This window comes from Myotis myotis, unplaced genomic scaffold (genome assembly GCF_014108235.1).
Source record: "Myotis myotis isolate mMyoMyo1 unplaced genomic scaffold, mMyoMyo1.p scaffold_m19_p_12, whole genome shotgun sequence".
NCBI lineage: Eukaryota > Metazoa > Chordata > Mammalia > Chiroptera > Vespertilionidae > Myotis > Myotis myotis.
In genome coordinates this window covers 31161293-31180722 of record NW_023416316.1, presented here as the reverse complement: position 1 = coordinate 31180722, position 19430 = coordinate 31161293, and the positions used below count along the sequence as shown (strand labels likewise).

The window sequence follows — 19430 nt, the reverse complement described above, 5'->3', positions numbered from 1 at the left end:
CTCAGGGCCCACTGAAATAATGCCTTCTCCACGCAGCCTTCCCTTTGACACCCTCCATTTAAGATATGCTGGTTTCCTCCCATCTCTGCCCTTCACCCCAGACGCTGAAGGACGCCAGCGACAATGCGCGCAAGGACTTCCACCGAGAGGCCGAGCTGCTGACCAACCTCCAGCACGAACACATTGTCAAGTTCTACGGTGTCTGCGTGGAGGGCGACCCGCTCATCATGGTCTTTGAGTACATGAAGCACGGGGACCTCAACAAGTTCCTCAGGTACAGTGCGGCGGGAGGGCGAGGCAGGAGTGGGCCTTCGGGGTTCAGGCAGCCTGAGGTGGAACCCCTGAAGTCCTGTCTGGCTCCAACGTGCTGTTTTCTTTCCAAGAAAGCTGCCCCTCAGCTTTTCAAGATTAGCAAACGTGCAGCCTGGGATTTCTTGGTAGAGGGTGTCACTTAGGAGAAACAGGAAGGGTGTAAGGGGCAGGCAACCAAGTTGCACCTGCCCTTGCTGGCCTCAGTTTCCTTACTAGTAAAAGGGATGTGTTTATATCAACAAAAAGGACTACTGTCAGGACTATTGGGATGGGAGGTGATTAATAAATCTTGTCCCCATGCCCTTATTCCCGGCCAATTTTCCTGGGATGTTTATTATGTCTTCCGTGTTATGGCAATACCTATACCTCTGTTCTCTGGATTCTGTGGGCCCTGGGGGGCTTTTCACCAGAAGTCGGTACCAGTAGCTTCATGCAGCCACTAGAAGATTCAGAAACCATGTAGTCTAAGTAATAAGGCAATTGTGGAGAGAGCAGTGGAAGGGGGAGCTTGTACTGCTGTGTTTGGAAATGTCATCACGTGGCCATCGGATTACTTTCACCATCTCTAGCCTCATGAATACATGTGGAACTAAGTTCTCTTTGGCTGGGACAAATCTTTCTCTGATTTGCCTCTGATTGTGTGGGTGATGGAGATTAGGAATATGGAGCCAATTCATGGTGTTCAGAGACAATCACCCTAAGAATGTGTTATCCAATATCAGCAAAGGTTTTCTTGTAGGTGATAGGAGAGTGGATGATGGTAGATTTTACACATTTTCTTATTGGACCTAATATGAATAAGGAGCTGAATTTTGCTGAGGTCCAGCTGCACATTGGAAAAATATTTTTCCTTGTTCCCATGCTCTAGGCTACTTGTTTAATTAAAAATGGTGCTTTCCATAAATTGTAGCATAATAAATCCACATGTACCCATTAGATGTAATTAAATGCTTCTGTGAGCTCAGACTGCGCATGTGCGTGTAAGCACACTCGTGTGTGTGTGTGTGTGTGTGTGTGTGTGTGTGTGTGTGTGTGTATTCTTTCACTTTTGGCTCCATTGGCCTCTCCCTACCTCTCCTTCCTGCCTCCCAGAAGGAGCAGGCACCTGGTTCTTCCTTGGCATCTTGCCCAGGGCATGAAGCTATTGGAAACCTCCTCCTCTCAATTTTAGAACCTGCTGAACTCTGGGAATGAGAGGTTTTCCATGCCAAGGATCAGGTTCTTAGGTGCAATACTGTGCTGTGAACAGTCTATCCTCTCTTTCTGGAAGGAAACCCAGCCTTCACACTGCCATGAATGTGTTCCCAAGTGTCATTGGCACTGCCCTATGAAGACAGATGCTTACAGTTATCTTCCCACCCTTTTCATTCAGCCAAAGGGCACCCATTCAGTAGCAACATGGTCAGGCCCTATGCTAGGTTGGCTAGTGGGTGACAGGGCTGGAATTCAAACCCACAGCCTCTGGCTGCAAAACGCCCAGTTTTTCACCATTGCAATACCTCCTCTTGAGGTTGTGCTAAAAGATCAGAAGAAAGCAGTGTGCTATGGAATTCCTCAGCCAGAACAATGTGGCTAAGTGCTGGCTGTGACCCACACGGGGAGCGTACAAGCCGAGGAAGGTGAGAAGCCTGTTGAACCTCCCCGCTCTCCACAATGGGGCGGAGGTGTTGATGGTGCTTTTTCCCTCTTAAATCATGTTCTCATGGAAGAGATGAGCTATGTTTTTATTTCAAAGAATTGCAGGATAGCCTGGGGAATGAAACAGAGGGCTGTTGTGCTAACTTTATAGTCTTCTTAAGAACTTGTTTAGAAGACTCACCTGCCCTCTATTCACAGCAGGACTTTCTGCTCAAGGAAAGCATCCACAGGATTTTCTCACTAGGAGGAGCCTTGTTCCAATCCCTAGAAGCAAGCAGGCACCTGCCCTACCCCGCACATGGTAGTGTAGCGTGCAGAAGCCTTTGGCGGGCGCCTCCGCCTTCTGCATGTGAGGGTGGAGGCTGGGGTTTTGCACAGAGGTAGCCTTTTGCACTCGCCTCACATTTTTCCTTTTCCCCCAAGTCTTTGCAATGGACAGATTCTTAGCGGAATCTCAGCTGTGGCAAAACAGCAACTTATTTCACTCTTTGCACTACATCTATGAAGATTTCATCCTGGCCTAGCTTTTCTGGGTATTTCAGGATTTCTCATAGCCTGTGTGCTCCCCTAGGGCCTTCTCCTGGTATGGAGGTCACATAAGAGCTTTGACTCCTATGATGGGTGGAAACATTCATATTTTTCCCTGCCTCTTAGTGCTGGGAAGGGTTGGGCTTGAGTAACCTTCAGTGAGGTGGGAAGGGCCAGCGCTATGGAATCCCTAAGAATGCTGGCACTGGCAACCACAAAAAGGAATGTCCAAAGGACAAGTTGTGCTGTCACGTCACCTCTCCATTTCTTTTTGAAGAGGAACCTGCTTACAGAGTCTTTCTCTATGGCTTTTTAAAAATTATTAAATGTATTGGGGTGGCATTGGTCAATAAAATTATATAGGTTTCAAGTGGAAAATTTGAGAATACATCATCTGTATATTGTATGGTGTGCTTGCCACCCAAAGTCAAATCCTTTTCTGTCATCATATATTTGACCCCCTTTACTCTTTACGTAAAGATTAAAGGAGGCAAAAACATGGAGAAAGAGGAGACAATAGCTACTGCTACTTGGAAATGAGCTCACGGCATAAATAGGAATAATTTGTGACGATAAACACATAACAGGGGAGGGGCATAGGCCTCTCGGGCTTCTCAATGAAAGGCCCCAAAGCACCACACAAGCAGAGTTTCAATTGCTCCTCCCATGGGGTGCTTAGGAAGGTGCAGTCGCTAGCTCCACTTTCCAGGTGAGAAGCAGGTCCAGAGAGGCTCAGTAGCTCACTGAGGTCATAGCCAGTGTGTTAGAACAGGGTTCAAGTTCAGTTCTGATACCCAGAGCCTTGCCCACTGCACTGCAGGACGGTTTGCTCCAGTGAGAGATTTTGAGCTGAAGAGACCCCTGAGGCATTTCCCCTGTATTGCTCCCCAGTGTGACAAGAGGAGGTCGGGGGCTGTGGTTTGAGTGGAGGTGAAATAAATGTGCTAAGACTTGTCTTGTACAAAAACAGGAAGCTCCTCCCCAGGAATGGGTCGATCAGATATTTACTAGTAGAGATAGAGGGGACCTCAACGATCACATGGCATCATGTCGTTTTGTAGTTCTGACTAATGGGGGAATCACACACTGGAAAAGTTAAAAGCCTTCCCCAGACCATGGTGCTGGACACCCCAAAGACTGGGAAACTCCCCACCTCCCTGTCCAGTGCTTGTTCTCTGAGAATACAAGAACGGAAAATCAGATGACAGCATGTTTTGGAAATCAAGGAAAGGCGGAATGGCTGTGGGCTGGAGCCCTGCTGGAGCAGGGTAAATAAATGCCTGTGCTTGAGAAGCTCATCCTACCTGGGGTGGTGCTGGCGGGTAAGGGGGGGGGGGCAACACCAGATGGGGGTTGTTGGAGAATCCTGGCTCTCTCATTTTCAAATCCTCATACTGCTCTGGAACCCTGCAGGTCCATTCACCACTTTAAAATTCATTTTAAATCCTCTATTATTTATTTTAAGTTCTTCAACGTGTCTGGAAAGAGATGTCATTGGCATGGACTTTGGGAGGGAGAAGCCCTTGACCAAGCCTTTATTCCTTGCCCCCTCAGGCCACCAGGGCCTGTGACACCAATGTTGGCTCAACACGCAGGGTTAGAATGGGGACTGCAGGGACTGATTGCATATCCTAGGAGCGGAGGCACTCCCTGAAACACCTATCAGTGTTGCAATGCCTTAAATCAGCGATGTTTAACCACCGTGGCAGGCACACTGGTGGGCAGCAAGAATTTTTAAAACATGCATACCTGATTATTTAGTCAAAGGCACTGACTTCCCTTACATTGTCAAATAAAAAATAGCAACAGCCAACACAAGAGCCATGTGGTGTGAATGAGTCAAAATTATACCTATTTCTTTTGTCAGATCGGCAAAAAAGTATATTTTCCGGTTCATTGCAGAATTTTAATAATTAGTTTATGTGTGCCATGAGATGAAAAAGGTTGAAAATTCCTGCCTTAAATCATTCCTGGGAAAAGATAGGAGAAAGAGAAGACAAAAAAATCATACTCCCCCCGCCCCCCCCCCCAAAAAATATATATATATATATAAAGAAGAAAACTTGTCAGTAAAAGAATGAATGTGTTGTGATTCAAAGAATTTTGCCTATGTGGTGGCCAGTGTGTGCTTTGAGCTGGAGATCAGGGGGAAGGGTGGGCACAGGAGGTGGCACTGTTCATGGGGAATGAATGTACAGGCTGAGGATGCCCTGGGATTCTGATGACTTGGGCTTACTAAGATGAGGGCAGCTTGGAAACCATGCCCAGCTGAAGAGCAGGTGGGATCAGGGAGACCAGAGTTGCCAGCTCTGGCCCTGGTGGGGCACTCTGGAGGGATTGCCCTGGGTGTGTGTGGGGGGCGGGGGGGTGGGGGGCGGAGTGCCGGGCTGCAGCATGTGGCTGGGAGGGATGGAAGGTGTGGGCTCAATGATCCATTGCTCTAGAAGAGCCAAACTCTCCCACCTGATTGTGATTTTGTTGTTGGGTTCTTGTTTGTTTTGCTTCAGCCACCTACTGCTTTTCGGAGTCAGGGGACTACTTCTGAAGCCCCTAAAACATGAACCTATCTATATGTTGGGGGTGAGGGGTACCACTCAGGCCCACGTGGCCCTGGAATTCTGGACTCTGTGGGAATGAAAGCCTGGGTGCTTTTGAAGTATAACCATGGGTGAAGTATCTTTTCCTCCTCTGCGTGCTAAGTCAGGCGGCGTCTGTTAGCACCAGTAGCTGATGGGGGCAAAGAGCCCCTCCAGGCAAAGAATTCCCCCCAGCAACTCCTTCTGTGACCTCCACAGGGCACACGGACCTGACGCCGTGCTGATGGCTGAAGGCAACCCGCCGGCGGAGCTGACACAGTCGCAGATGCTGCACATTGCCCAGCAAATCGCAGCGGGCATGGTGTACCTGGCATCCCAGCACTTCGTGCACCGAGACCTGGCCACCCGGAACTGCCTGGTCGGGGAGAACCTCCTGGTGAAAATCGGGGACTTTGGCATGTCCCGGGATGTGTACAGCACTGACTACTATAGGGTGAGTGGCTGCACCCCCAGGACCCTGGGGCCTGGTTATAGTATTTGCTCGGGCTGCCATAACAAAATACCATGGACGATGTGGCTTAAACAACTGAAGTTTATTTTCTCCAAGTCCAAGATTAAGGCAGCTGCAGGATTGATTTATTCTAAGGTTTCTCTCCTTGACTTTCAGACAGCGCCTTTCCTCTGTGTCCTCCCCTGGTTTTCCTCTGTGCATGCACCCCCTCCCCCCCAACCGGGGTCTCCGTGTGGCTAAATTTCCTCTCCTTATGTGAATACCAGTTAGACTAGATTAGGGCATCATTTTAACTCAATCACCTCCTTAAGGCCCCATCTCCAAGTACAGCCATATTCTGCGGTACTGAGGAGAGCACTGTTCGGTCTACAACATTCTCCTGCTCCTCCCGCACTTCTCAGGTGTGTGGTCTCTCCCTGAGGGCAATCCTCAGCCTGAGAATTTTACCAGGGAAACCTGAGGGCCTGGGAATTCCTAAGGGCATGAGGTTAAAGGATTTTGAGGTTTGCACTTGATTCTGTGAAATTATGTCTGAAGGCTTTGTTTGAGGTTTGACCTAAGATGAACTTGTTCATGGAAATAATGGTACCTCAGACCTTGGAAATTCCCCCACGGACCCATCTTGGTTGAAAGTGGATTAGCTGGTGGTGTCACTGTGAGATGCAAGAAGCACCATCCTGCAGGTTTCTGAAGAGCCCCACCCAGTCCAGAAGCTGTAGCAGGGGTCCTCAAACTTTTTAAACAGGGGGCCAGTTCACTGTCCCTCAGACTGTTGGAGGGCCAGACTATAGTTTAAAAAAAAAACTATGAACAAATTCCTGTGCACACTGCACATATCTTATTTTGAAGTAAAAAAACAAAATGGGAACAAATACAATAATTGTATCTGCATGTGGCCCGCCGGCTGTAGTTTGAGGACCCCTGCTCTAAGGGGTCGAGTTATAGACAATCATTCAAATCCACCGATTACCAGCAATTGGCCCCTATGGCATTTTAGATTTGCTAACTGAGATCTTGGGACCTGGGTCTGAGAAAAAAGGGATACTTCTGGAAACCTCGAAGTCCTGATACTGAAAGCAAAGGTTCAGGTGGTGTTCTACCACCTCAAAGCCTCAATTCTGTTTTCTTGTTTTTCTGGAATTTCAAGGGTAGAAGAAGAGAATAGGAAGGAAAGGGAGTAAATGTGCTGTGTGTATATAGCCTAAGACAGTGGTTCTCAACCTTCCTAATGCCGCAACCCTTTAATACAGTTCCTCATGTTGTGGTGACCCCCAACCATAAAATTATTTTCGTTACTACTTCATAACTGTAATTTTGCTACTGTTATGAATCGTATTGTAAATATCTGATATGCAGGATGTATTTAGGCGACCCCTGTGAAAGGGTCGTTCGACCCCCAAAGGGGTCGCGACCCACAGGTTGAGAACCGCTGGCCTAAGAGGATAAAATGGATAATGTGACTAACTTTCATAATAAGGTAGGGCTGGTGAAGAAAAGGCCTCTCCTCACCTTTACTCTTCCCTTGATGATTCATTCGTGAGGAGGAGCCTTCTCAGTTTGTTTCCTGTAGTTCTCTCTGCAGCCTGACTCACCTCCAATGCCTCTGCACTTTAGCTGAGCCAACTTTGCTACAATTAGTCTAAGACAGCGATTTTCAACCTGTGTGACACAGCATAGTGGAGTGCCCCAAGAACTTTTCAAATATGCAGTACCTGACTCTGTAGTCAGGGGCACTGACCTCTTTTCCCTTAGATTGTCAAATAAAAATTAACAACAGCCAACACAACAATATCCATGTGATATGATGAATCAAAATTACACTTTTTTTTGTCAGATTGGCAAAGAATATAATATATATTTTTGGTGTGCAACAGAATTTTAGTAATTAGTTTATGTGTGCCATGAGATGAACAAGGTTGAAATTCACTGGTCTAAGACAATGAGTTTATGGTCTTGGTGTATATTCTTCTGTAGATATTTTTTGTGGTGTGTTATTTTTTTCCTTTGTCACCTCCATAGGCATTGTCCACATTTTGTATAGCAAGGAGTGGAGGCCAAAATTAAAAATGATTATCTTGAGTGTATTTGTAGAAAACATGAGCATAGTCTCAACTTCAAGCGTTCAGAGTGTAGCTTCAAAGCACCTGTCCTGAGTTTAGGGACGGCTAGTTTGATCTAGATATCTTAAATGGGGGAGTGGGGTGTTATTACCAATGGATGCATCTCCTCTGTTAGCTCTGCTTCTTTGGTGGTAGGTGGGGGTAGGAGCCTCTCCCTGTTCCCTTTAGTGGTGCTTCCCAAAGGGAAAGCTTTGCTGAGCTTGATGAGCATCTAAGGGAAAAACACATGGCCCAAGCAACAGCTTTCTCTTTAGCAGGAAGTTAACCAAGGTCTCAGAGTGTCTGGCACAAAATAAGTGCCCAATAAATGTTTTCAACTATATCATTATCCAAATCGATTATCCACCCAATTAAAAAATTGGCAAAGGATTGAAGTAGAGATGTCTCCAAAGAAAATACACAAATGGCCAATAAGCACATGAATCGATGCTCAATATCATTAGTCATTTGGGAAATGTAAATCAAAACCACAATGAGCTACCACTTTATACCCCCTGGGATGGCTGTAATAAAAAGACAGACAAAAACAAGTGTTAATGGGGATGTGGAGAAATTGGAACCCTTATAAACTGCTGGTGGGAATGTAAAATGGTGCAACTGCTTTGGAAAACAGTTTGGCAGTTCTTCAAAATGTTCAACATAGAGTCACCATATAACCCAGCAATTCCATTCCTAGGTATACACCCAAGAGAATTGAAATCATATATTCACACAAAAACTTGTACACAGTGGAAACAACAACATTATTCATAATAGCTATAAAGTGAAAATAATTGAAGTGTCCATTGATTGATAATTAAACAAAAATTCATAGTTTATACAGTGGAATATTATTTATTAATTAAAAGGAATGAAGTACTGATTCATGCTACAATATGGATGAACCTTGCAATTACTATGGAAAGTAAAAGAAGCCAGACACAAAAGATCACATATTGTATGATTTCAATTTATATAAAATGTCCAGAATAGGCAAATCTATAGGGACAGAAGGTAGGCTAGTAGTTGCCAGGGGTTAGGGCAATGAAGAATGAGGAATGACAGCTAGTGGATATGGACTTCCTTTATGGGATGATAAATTTTTTCTAGAATTGTATAGTGGTTATTTAGTGTATTTGAAAATACACTAAAAACCATTGAATGTGTACATTTAAAGAGTAAATATTATGGTATATAAATTATATCCCAATTTTTAAAAACCTGAAAAAGGAAAATACTAGCCAAATAGCGACATGGGATATAAGGAGTTAGTCTTGGTCATTTATATATTATAAAAGCACTGTCACTTGTCACATACCATATTTTATCATTTGTTAAAAAGAAAACCCTCCACTTAGATGACATATTCCTGAAGTACTTCCTTCTGAATTGATTGGAGAAAAGAATAATTCCCAGTTCCTTTATCTCTTAAATGTTCTTGGAACTCTCCCAGTCATTAAGAAATGTGTTTCTGGTGCCACTTTATTCAGTCCTTCTGCCCCCCACTAGTTGCAGCTGCAGGGTTTGTAATGTTCACTTGGTTGTTTGTTGTTCCCGCTGAGGAGAAGGAAAAGAACCAGCCTTATGTTAGCTCAGTTAAGGTGGGAAAAGTGGGTGAGGGAATGTAAGATCTGGCAATGTGATAGTAGCCTAGGAAAACAAAAAAAGTAACCTCTCAAATTTCAAAATGATGGTTTGCCTTTTGGTTCCATGAAAGTATTTATCATCATGGAACTCCTTTGCAGAATTTTTTTTTTTGTCTTATTAAAACATCAAAAGCAGCCCAGCTGGCGTGGCTCAGTAGTTGAGCATCGACTTAAGAACCAGGAGGTCAGGGTTTGATTCCTGGTCAGGGTTCATGTCCAGGTTGTGGGCTGATCCCCAGGAGGGGGCTTGCAGGAGGCAGCCAATCGATGATTCTTTCTCATCATTGATATTTCTATCTTTCTCTCCCTTCCTCTCTGAAATCAACAAAAAAAATTAAACAAAAAACAAACAAACAAACACCAAAAGCATATCAGTGGAGTCCATGCCATTGAGTTTGTCAGATAGACAAGCAGAGGCTGTTGCTGTGTTTGCAGGTGAACTCCAGAACATCTCACAGCAGCTATTTGCCAGAACACTTTTGGCTTTCACATTAGTTATTTACCTGTTGCATCATCTATAAGCTTGGCATTCAACCCCTCCCCACCAGGGTGCCTCTTCATCTTCTCTGTTGTAGCAACTGGGAAATGTGTTCTCCTTACAGTTCGGGTTTCTCATTTGCAGACACCTTTTCTTCTTATTCTCCTCTGGTCTTCACTCTCCAAGGTGACAAGCTGCTGTAGCTGATGTGGCTGGTCCTTAGCTATGCTAAATACCCTTTCCGCCATAGTAATGGGGGAGGATTTTCGTGTTAGCCAAGGGTATCTTATATAGAAGGATGGTGATTAGGCCTGGAGTCAAATTTATTGAGGAGTAACATTCCCCTTGTCTTTAAGCAAGAACCAGTCCCACTAGAAGCCCAAGCCTTCTGCTCATAGTGGCTCATGAGCAGCGTTGTGCGGTGGCCACAGCCCTGTGCAATCTGGGGCAGCAGGGGCAGGTGGCAGCTGTTCTTCCATCATGAAAACGGCTGCCTCAAGGCTTCCACCCTGTTGCAGCTGAGCTAATTATATCTTCCCAATGAAGGAAGAAATCGGAATGCTGCATTTGCATGGAAACCAGCCTGATTTGGTGGGTCCAAAATTACTCTAGCATTTATGTTCTCTGAATTGTTTTAATTAGCAGCTCTGCAGTACTTGTCTTTTATTTCGTTTTTATTCCTTCCCACCACTGGCAAAAACTGACATTTAAGAAACATCTGAACCAGGTTTCTGTCACATTCTGCCTATGACAGACCTAGGATCTCACTCTACGTGGTCATTACTGTGCCACAGTGGATCCACTGAAATTTTTCTAATATGCACTTTGGTAGTTTTCACTGTTTGGGTCCGACATGAATGTGATCTGTTGGTGAATAGAGGGCCCTAACCTCTGAAATCCTAGTTTTTGTGTCTTGTTCTTCTTTGGGCTTTGGTTCTTCTTTGGGTGGTAAGAGATTCTATCCTTTAATTAATTCATCTTCCACTTAAGAAGGAAAAAAAGGAAGCAGAATAGGCAACTTGACTTAGGGTGGACATTGAACAAAGTAAATGAATATAACTTGACTAAACAAGGTCATGGTCAGAATCCTAACGTGTTAAAATGATATTAGTCCAAGAAATCATCTTTAGGTGCTCAATCCTGGTTTATTAGCTGCAGAGAGAACAGAAAATGTATTGTACTAAAATCAGCGCATAGAACAAGTAGCAAAAAGAACTGATTTGAACTTCAGGGCCTTTCCCTTCCCACTCTGGAGTAAAAGGGGTGATGGACTAGGAAATAAAGTCCTGAACCACAGAGGAGAGGAGAAGGCTTAGATAAGTTAAGAACCGAACAACCACATAAGAAATAATCAAGAGGTAACTTTCATACCTCAGTATCTGAAAAAAGTATGCTTATTTTTAAAGGAATATTTTCATGTACTGTGAACATTTCTAGATAAGGCAGACTAGATAGATGATAGATAGGTAGATCTTGACTCATTTCACAAATATTTTTAGTGTGTTGTTGTGTAAAATGCCGATGTCATTTTCTCTGTGAATGCCTGCTAATTCTTAAGTAGCAATGCCAGCTTCACCTGCTCCCTGACTGCCTCCAAGCAGAGTAATTGCTCACGAAATTTGTGTGGTCTCTCAATACTTCATATAAATCAGCATTACAGCATAGATCATGTTGCATCATGGAACTTTGTTCATATATGTTTCTCACTGATATGAGAGCAGGGGGAAGACAAGTCTTATACATCTTTGTATGCACACAGTCTGGCTATACTAGGTGGCCAATCAGTGATTGTTGAACAAGGCGCACACCAGGAAAAGCCTTTATGAATAAATATGCTTAGCCCTGTGGATGAATATGGAAGATACTCAGCTTTACAGTGGGCCTGGTTCTGAGGTTAGGAGCACTAACTTCAGGAAATAAAACTGGAGATACAGGGACATTCTTATCTCAGACAATTTCTTTTCAATGGAGAGCTCAGAGCTACAACTTACTTGCATGTTTTCTATAGTAGAAAAGCTTCCTTTGGTATACTCTTCCTAGAGCCCCTCAAAACCAGGCCCAGCGTTCACTTTAAGAGACAACACAATCTCTTCCTGAAACAGGAATGCCCTCAATGTCATTAACTCTCTTTGAATGTATCATTTCTTATCTTCCCCTTTAATGTATAACACTTACATGATGGTCCTTAACGTTCACATGAGCAATTATAGACTGTTCTGTTTGCAATCTTTTGATTAAACTGGATCCAGAAACATAAGAGTTTATTTATTTTATGAAATCATCCTCCATTTATGTCCTATATAACACAGAGAGAGCACTGTTGAGAGGAACCTGCCAGGGAGAAATCAGAACATTGAGTTCAGACTAATTCTATATTAAACTAGATTTGCATAAATTGTTTCAAGATTCTAAATTGGCTTAGTTTGTATTCAAGCCTTCCTAAGAATCTTTTCCATATGCTTTGGAGTTACAACAATGTGGGTGAGTGTTCTTTCACTCATTCATTCATTCAGCACACATTTATTAAACAGCTACTAAGTGCTAGGTGCTGTAATAGATACTAAAGGAATCCAGATAAAAAAGACACATGGGCTGTGACTTGAGGCAGTTTTCAGACTTGTGTCAATGTGATAAATGCAGGAATAGAGATAAGTACTGGCAACCCTAAAGAGGAAGCTACCAGCCTACTTTGGGAAATCAGAGTAGGGTTCACAGAGTTGAGACATTTGAGCTGGTATTTAAGATACAAACCCTAAATTGTTCTATTGGCAAGAAGGCTCTGGGCCAGGAGGGGAGGGAGACATTCTTGGCATAGGGGGCAACATATGAAAAGAGATGGCAGTATAAACATCACAGGATGTGTGGCCAGGGAATGGGACTCTGTTGCATGCATCTGAGATAACAAAGTAGGCTATTTAGGCTATTATCAGGTTTCACAGGGGCTTGTTTGCCATGCCAAAGACTTTGGACTTGGTCCTTTTGGCAGTGGGAAGCCACTGAAAGTTTTTATGCCAGAAAGTGACATATCAGATTGTATTATGTCAACTTATGAAAATAGATCCACCCAACAGATTCCCAGATCCCCATTCCTGCACATCTTTGATTGGTCAGCAGTAGTAGGCAAATTGCGGCTCGGCAAACCACGACTCGCGAGCCACATGCTGCTCTTTGGCCCCTTGAGTGTGGCTCTTCCACAAAATACCGGCTCTTCCACAAAATACTGACTTCTATGCATGGGCCACGAAGTTTCAGTTGCACTGTACATGTGCGCTCGCACATGGTATTTTGTGGAAGAGCCACACTCAAGGGGCCAAAAAGCCGCATGTGGCTCGCGAGCCGCGATTTGCCGACCACGGGCCTAGAGCAGTGTCCCTCAAAATGGTCCATGAACTGTCAGTGCTGTTCACCAACAAATGAGATATGGGATCACCAGGTAAACAATAATTCCCTTGCTGTAGTCCTCAGTCTGTATTACTGTGCTGTGTGGTCTTTTAGAACAGGCTATTGAAAGTGTCCAAGGCCAGCAAAGAAGAATTGGCCTGGAGAAACTTTGCCCAGGTCTCTGGTCCTATCTATTCTCCCAACCAATGAAGACTGTTAGCAGGAGATGGGATAAATCCTCTATGTTTTTTTATTGTCTTCTGAGTCCCTTATTCCTGAAGTCAATAGCCCATATGCATTGTACATAGAAGTGCTACGTGTAGAAATTAAGTATGTGTTTAAGTGCAGTGGGAAAGAAGGTAAATCATAGACATTGGCTTGGATGGGCCAGAGGGATTCTGATTTCTCAAAGGTCTGGAAGATACCTTCAGCAGGGAAGCTCTCCCTTTTATCTCCCGTTTTTGAAGCAGTCAGGCCTCAGTCTCTCATGCTGGTGGCATTTCATACTTTTGCATTATTTAGACCAGAGCCCCTTATAAAGGGAGGTGGCTACAAAGAGTTTATGGGGTATAGAGGAAAGAGCTTCAGACCGGGGTCCTAGAGGCAAAGGTTCAAATCTGATTTGCCTTTTCTGACCTTGCCTTTTCTATCAGATAGGAGTGCATTTAGTCAAAGGTAGAATTACGCTGCTAGTGGTGGCCTCAGCAGATAGGAAGTTGGTTTCCCTCGTGTGACGAGAAGTTCACAGGTGGGCAGTTCCCAATTGGTTCAGAGGCTTTCCAGTGTCAGCTATGGCTTTGCACTTGACTTTTTCCTGTGTTTTTCCTCATGGCTACAAGAGGGCTGTAGAAACTCCAAGCATATAAAAATGCAATTGGAGGAGGAAGGAGGCAAGGCGAGTGCAGGGAGCAGATAGATTCTTCCTTTATACCTTCCTGTCATTAGAAGTAAATCTTTCCCAGGACATCCTCTCTGCAAAAACTCCTCTTTGAACCTCATTGGCCGCAGGTAGGTCAAGACTAGGGGCTGAATTCAGTTGCACAGATCAATGGCTTGTTATCAAAGACCTACACAACTGGGATTCCACCATCAGGAAAAAGAAAGGGAAAGCAAATGGCTTTAGGGAAAGAAAATTATGTCAAACTCACCTTATGGACCATCATAGCCTCTATTTTCTTATTTGCAATGAGCTCCTCCCTTTAAAGGTTGTTGAAGACAATAAATTGAAGTGGCATGTAATCATTGCTCTTTGTTCCTTTGTATGCAATGCATCCTTTTTTTTTCTCAGGCATCTTTAAAATGGTCTCTTTATTACTGGTCTTGAGCAATACGTGATTTGGTATACTTTTATTCCTATTCTTGTGCTTGGATTTCTTAGATTTGTGGGCTTATAGTTGTCATCAATTTGATTTTTTTAAATCATTATTGTTCAAATATTTATTCTGCTCCCCCTATGTACCAGCTAGAAATTCCAATTTCACTTATATTAATCTGCTTAAAGCTCACTCATGGCTCACGGAGTTCTTTTTGTTTTGGATTCTTTTTTATATTTCAATTTGGATAGTTTCTACTACTCTGTCTTCTACTTCCTTTAGCCTTTCTTCTGCAATGTCTAGTTTTTTATTATTTTTTAGTTGTACCATGTGTGTCAGTCTTGGATCAATATCCATTGATTGATTTATCTCCTCATTGTGGATCATATATTCTCCTGTTGCTTTGTATGCCTGTAAATTTAGATTGGATGCTAGACATTGTGATTTAATCTTGTTGGATGCTAGATATTTTTGCATTCCCAAACATATTTTTTAAATATATTTTTATTTATTTCAGAGAGGAAGGGAGAGGGAGAGAGAGAGAGACATATCAATGATGGGAGAGAATCATTGATCGGCTGCCTCTTGCATGCCTCACATTGGGGATCGAGTCTGCAACCCAAGTATGTGCCCTTGACCGGAACTGAACCTGGGGCCCTTCAGTCCGCAGGCCAATGCTCTATCCACTGAACCAAACCAGCTAGGGCCCAAACATATTTTTGAGCTTTGTTTTGGAGTGTGATAATATTGCCTTGAAGCAGTTTGATCCTTTGGTGTGTTGCTATTAAGATTAGGCAGTACCAGACCAGTGGTTACTTTAGAATTAATGATTCCCCAGTACCGAGGCATAAACTACTAAGTACTCAATTCCCCCTGAATCATGAGGATTTTACTCTTTTTTGTAGGAACAGTACTAGTTCTGGTTCTGTGTGAGCACTGGGCACTATTTTCACTGATCCTTTTTGGACAGTTCTTCCCCAGCCACAGATAGTATCCTCACATGCATGCACTGATCAATACTCATTTGAATACTTGAGGGGAACCGTCTGCAGATTTCCAGGGTTCTCTCTTCTCTGGCATTCTGTCATTTCCACTCTAGCCACCTTGGTCTCCCCAGACTCTCCACTCTGTCTTTTGAAGTTATGGAACATACTGGATTCTACCTTGGTTCCCTGCTCTTTTCCATGAATTAACATTGGTGATCATAGGACTCACAATTATTTCTCATCTATTGGGGATCACTGTCCTTCATTGTTTGTTATCTAGTATCTTGAAATAATTGTTTTATATATAGTAAGCCATTTTTTGGTTGTTTCAGGTGAGAAGGCAAATCTCTTCCCTGTCATGCCAACTTGCCCAGAAGTAGTAGCCAGTTGCCATCTCTCTTGGTAACAAATATGCTGTTTGAAAAATCTATCAGTGAACCATTTACAAACTGCAGTAAAGAAAACATGTTCTCCCATCTCATTAGAATAGCTACTCCCTGTGAAAACTCCCCTCTTTTTTAATTAAATAACTTACATTTAAATAATACTTCTAAAATTAAAGTTTTCCTGCTTGCACAAGATTATTACTTAAGTCCGAGAGTAGATTTTCTTCATCTCCAGTGAATATTGAGCAAGAGGAAATTATCTTAGCTTTCCTGCTACCTCTGCGAGATTCCCCCGGCTCCAAACGTGAATTGGTTCAAGAAGGCTTTGGAGAAAGATGTGCAGACAGAATATTAATAAGGCTTTTCACAGTTCACATTTTTCCCAATCTTTGTCCTTTGGTCAGGGACAGAACACCTTGGATGGATAAATGACTGAATTAATCCAAGATAGTATCCTCTTTCTTAGCCAGGCCTCTTCAATATGTAGATACTGAGTGAGACATGCCCTTTTCCCTAAAGAAAACCTCAAATCTGGAGAGTAGAAATAAATGAATCACCTGATTCTAGGTAGTGTGATACATGTTGTGAAGACTAGAAATAAATTGATTTTTACTGGGAGGTGAGATAAAATCTGGAAAATTCTTTGGAAGAAATAATATTGACCTAGGTCTTAAAGGCGGAATTACAGATGGGGTGTTGTTGAACTGAAAGACTATAGCGAATGACTGAAGTTATAAACAAGACCAGATGGCCTGATTACAAGTGCTTCTTGGGGAGAATGTGTACCTTCTCATTGCACCCTCCATCATGTCTCATGATGCTAGGCACTTCTAGGTTCTTACTGATTATAATTGACCAAAAGGAGGTTCCAAAGAAGATTGTATCATATTCTTCTTGGAAGTCTTCGAAACTGAAGATACTATCCACTGTAGTGGATCTTCCAAATGGAGACCACTCCGAAGTCCAAGCATGTCTTGATTTCATCTCCCAACTCTCCATAAAATTTTCCTAGAATTCTGTCCTCATGTAGTTATTTTCTATTTCTGCTTGATCTGTTCATCCAGATATGAAGAACTATAAAACCCTTAGGCATTCACTTTGTATTGTATACAGATGTTGAATTACAACATTGTACACCGGAAACATATGATGTTATATAGCAATTTTACCTTAATTTAAAAAGAAAACTTCAACAGATTGTTACAACAGCCTAACCTGATATTAGATATTTATAAAGACATTAAAAACACCAGGACAAATCCCCCTGCAGATCTGCAGCAGCCTCTCTTGGTGATCATTCCACTGGTTGTTATGAGAACTTAGTTCAGGCACTTAACCTGAGGAATACTACCTTCCAGAGAAAAACAAATTCCACAGTGGGCTCCACTAAGAGAATTTTCAAACACAAAGTTGCTTGTGATATGAGATAACTTCTCAAGTCCTTTTCATGCTAATGGAGGCAGAGCAGTGTTGCTTTACCTACTACTAGAGGCACCTCCCACTATTAGGTCCCCAAGCTGGACTGCACATCTGAATAGCTCGAAGTGCTTTCTTCAAAATCTTGATTACTAGGCCTCACCTTAGATACCCTGATTCAGTATCTCTGGGGATGAGAATGGGAATTTATGGTTTTAATGAGTTTCTTAGGTGAGTCTGATGTGCAGTCAAATTTAAGAATCATATTGGCCTTGCACAGCAGCATTTACAGAAGTAGCTAAGGACATAACATAGTCTCATCTATGCTAAGATTCAAGTGGTAGCATTATAAAAGATGTTAATTCGCAAGTTGCAAAACAGGTAAGATGCTGTTAACTTTTTTTCAAGCTTGACCCCTTATTTGCCTGATGGAGATGGTATTACAGTAATTCATGGATTTTTAGGACTTCCAGTGGGAACGACACTTTGAATTTTAATCATTAGTACATTCTCCTTACCATCAGAAACTAGATTCATTGAACCATGGCATTTCCAAAACATTATTTGAGGCTCACTCCTCTCTTCTAGAGAATTTAGCATGGCTCATTCTCTAGCTAAGCTTTATCAAAGACACCACAGGCTTGAGGGAGGGATAGAAGAAGCAGCAGGTTCAAATTGATGTGACAAGTTCCTGGACAAGCCAAGAGCAGAGCCGGGATGCCTCCCTCCTGCAGGGAACCAGGGCTCCCCAGCGGTCTGGCAGTCTCGGCAGACCCCTGCTGGCCTTCTCTGTCACTGCATGGTTGTATATCTGTGTGGGTGACTGCTGGAGGCCCTGCCCAGGAAAAGCAAGAAAAGGCTTGTGAGGAGCCAAACAGCTTGTCAAGGTATCCTTGTGGGTGTCTATATTGAAGTGTCACAGTATGAAGGCATTTTATTAGCAGCTATTTTAGAATCCTAACACTGAAATGGAACAGTTTCTTCCCTACATGGCACTTCCAGGCTGGCTTCCTCCCTCACAGCCCTATGACAGCAGCAGCCATCTCCTGGGGGTGGAGAACATGACGCTGGGTTCCTTAAACAGCAGAGCCTGGCTATGTGGCCCACGCCCTCAGCCCTGGAGATAATTTGGTTCATTCACATGTTGCTGATGACGGGGATACGGCAGGAGGCTGAGGAGGAGTTGAGGCTCTAGCCCCGCCCTTGCATACAGCACAGAAACCTTCCTGGGTTTTGCAAGGGTTTTAAAACGATTGATGCTCAATTTTAAGGGCAAAGGGGGAGCATTCAGCCCAAGGTGAAATTGCAGAGGGAGCTAAGCCAATTGCAGCTACCACAAATGCTTGAATTCTTCCCAGCTCTCTGAGGGAAAGTCGTTAATTTCTTCTGGAAAAAGCATTATGCTTTATTGTAGGAAACAATTGTGACCTTAAAAGACTCATGTTAATGTCTTAGAGGGTTGATGTTGGGTCTTGTAAGAAAGACTAACATTTATTGGTCTCCTTCTATATATCAGCTTGATGTGTAACCTTCTTAACCATCTTTAACAATACACAGATGAGATGAAAAGAAGAATACTCAGAGAAGGCAGGTCACTTTCCTGGGGTACCGTAGCTTATCCAGGTGGCAGAGCTAGCACCCGAACCTGTTCTCAAGCACGAAAGCCATGCTCTCCCACTCAGAACCTCCCCAGTGCCCTCAACACAACCTCGGCTCCTCTAGTCTTCTCCTTGGGAAATGGAGAAGAGTCACCTGGTGGATTCTCTGCCCTTAGTGGTCATGACAGGTGCATCTGGGACATGGGCTCACTGCATAGGACAAAGTCCTATAGCTTTACTGGCTGATGGAGGAAAAGGAATACCTTAAATTTCAAAACCATGACCTTTGCAATTGGAAAAGTGCCTCAGAAACAGCCAATCTGACCTTCTTAAGGAAGAAACTTGGATTCTTTCCAGGCTCCATGACTGGCTAGTATGCTGAGGAATAGGGGACCAGCAGACAGCAGACCTGGATCTACTCTCACCTGCAATGTGTATGCAGTGTGTAGCTCTGAAAGTATCTAACTTCTCTGAACCTTACTTTCCATCATGCAAAATAGCAAACAAGTCTGCTCTGCCAGCTACTCAGTACTGTCTTACAGCCACCATGGGACGTGTGAATTATATATATGTATATAAGTTATTGTTGTCGTTGGTGGTG

The 19430-nt window shown here is 43.4% G+C and overlaps 1 protein-coding gene across 4 annotated transcripts in view; it reads left to right on the top strand.

Moving 5' to 3' along the window:
• NTRK2 (neurotrophic receptor tyrosine kinase 2) overlaps window positions 1-19430 on the top strand; it is a 325395-nt gene that overhangs the window by 254508 nt on the left and 51457 nt on the right. For all 4 annotated transcript variants that reach the window (XM_036330677.1, XM_036330678.1, XM_036330679.1 and 1 more), the window contains 2 exons: window positions 102-274; window positions 5274-5508. In XM_036330677.1, coding sequence (XP_036186570.1) covers window positions 102-274; window positions 5274-5508 — 408 coding nt within the window. The remainder of the gene's footprint in view (window positions 1-101; window positions 275-5273; window positions 5509-19430) is intronic.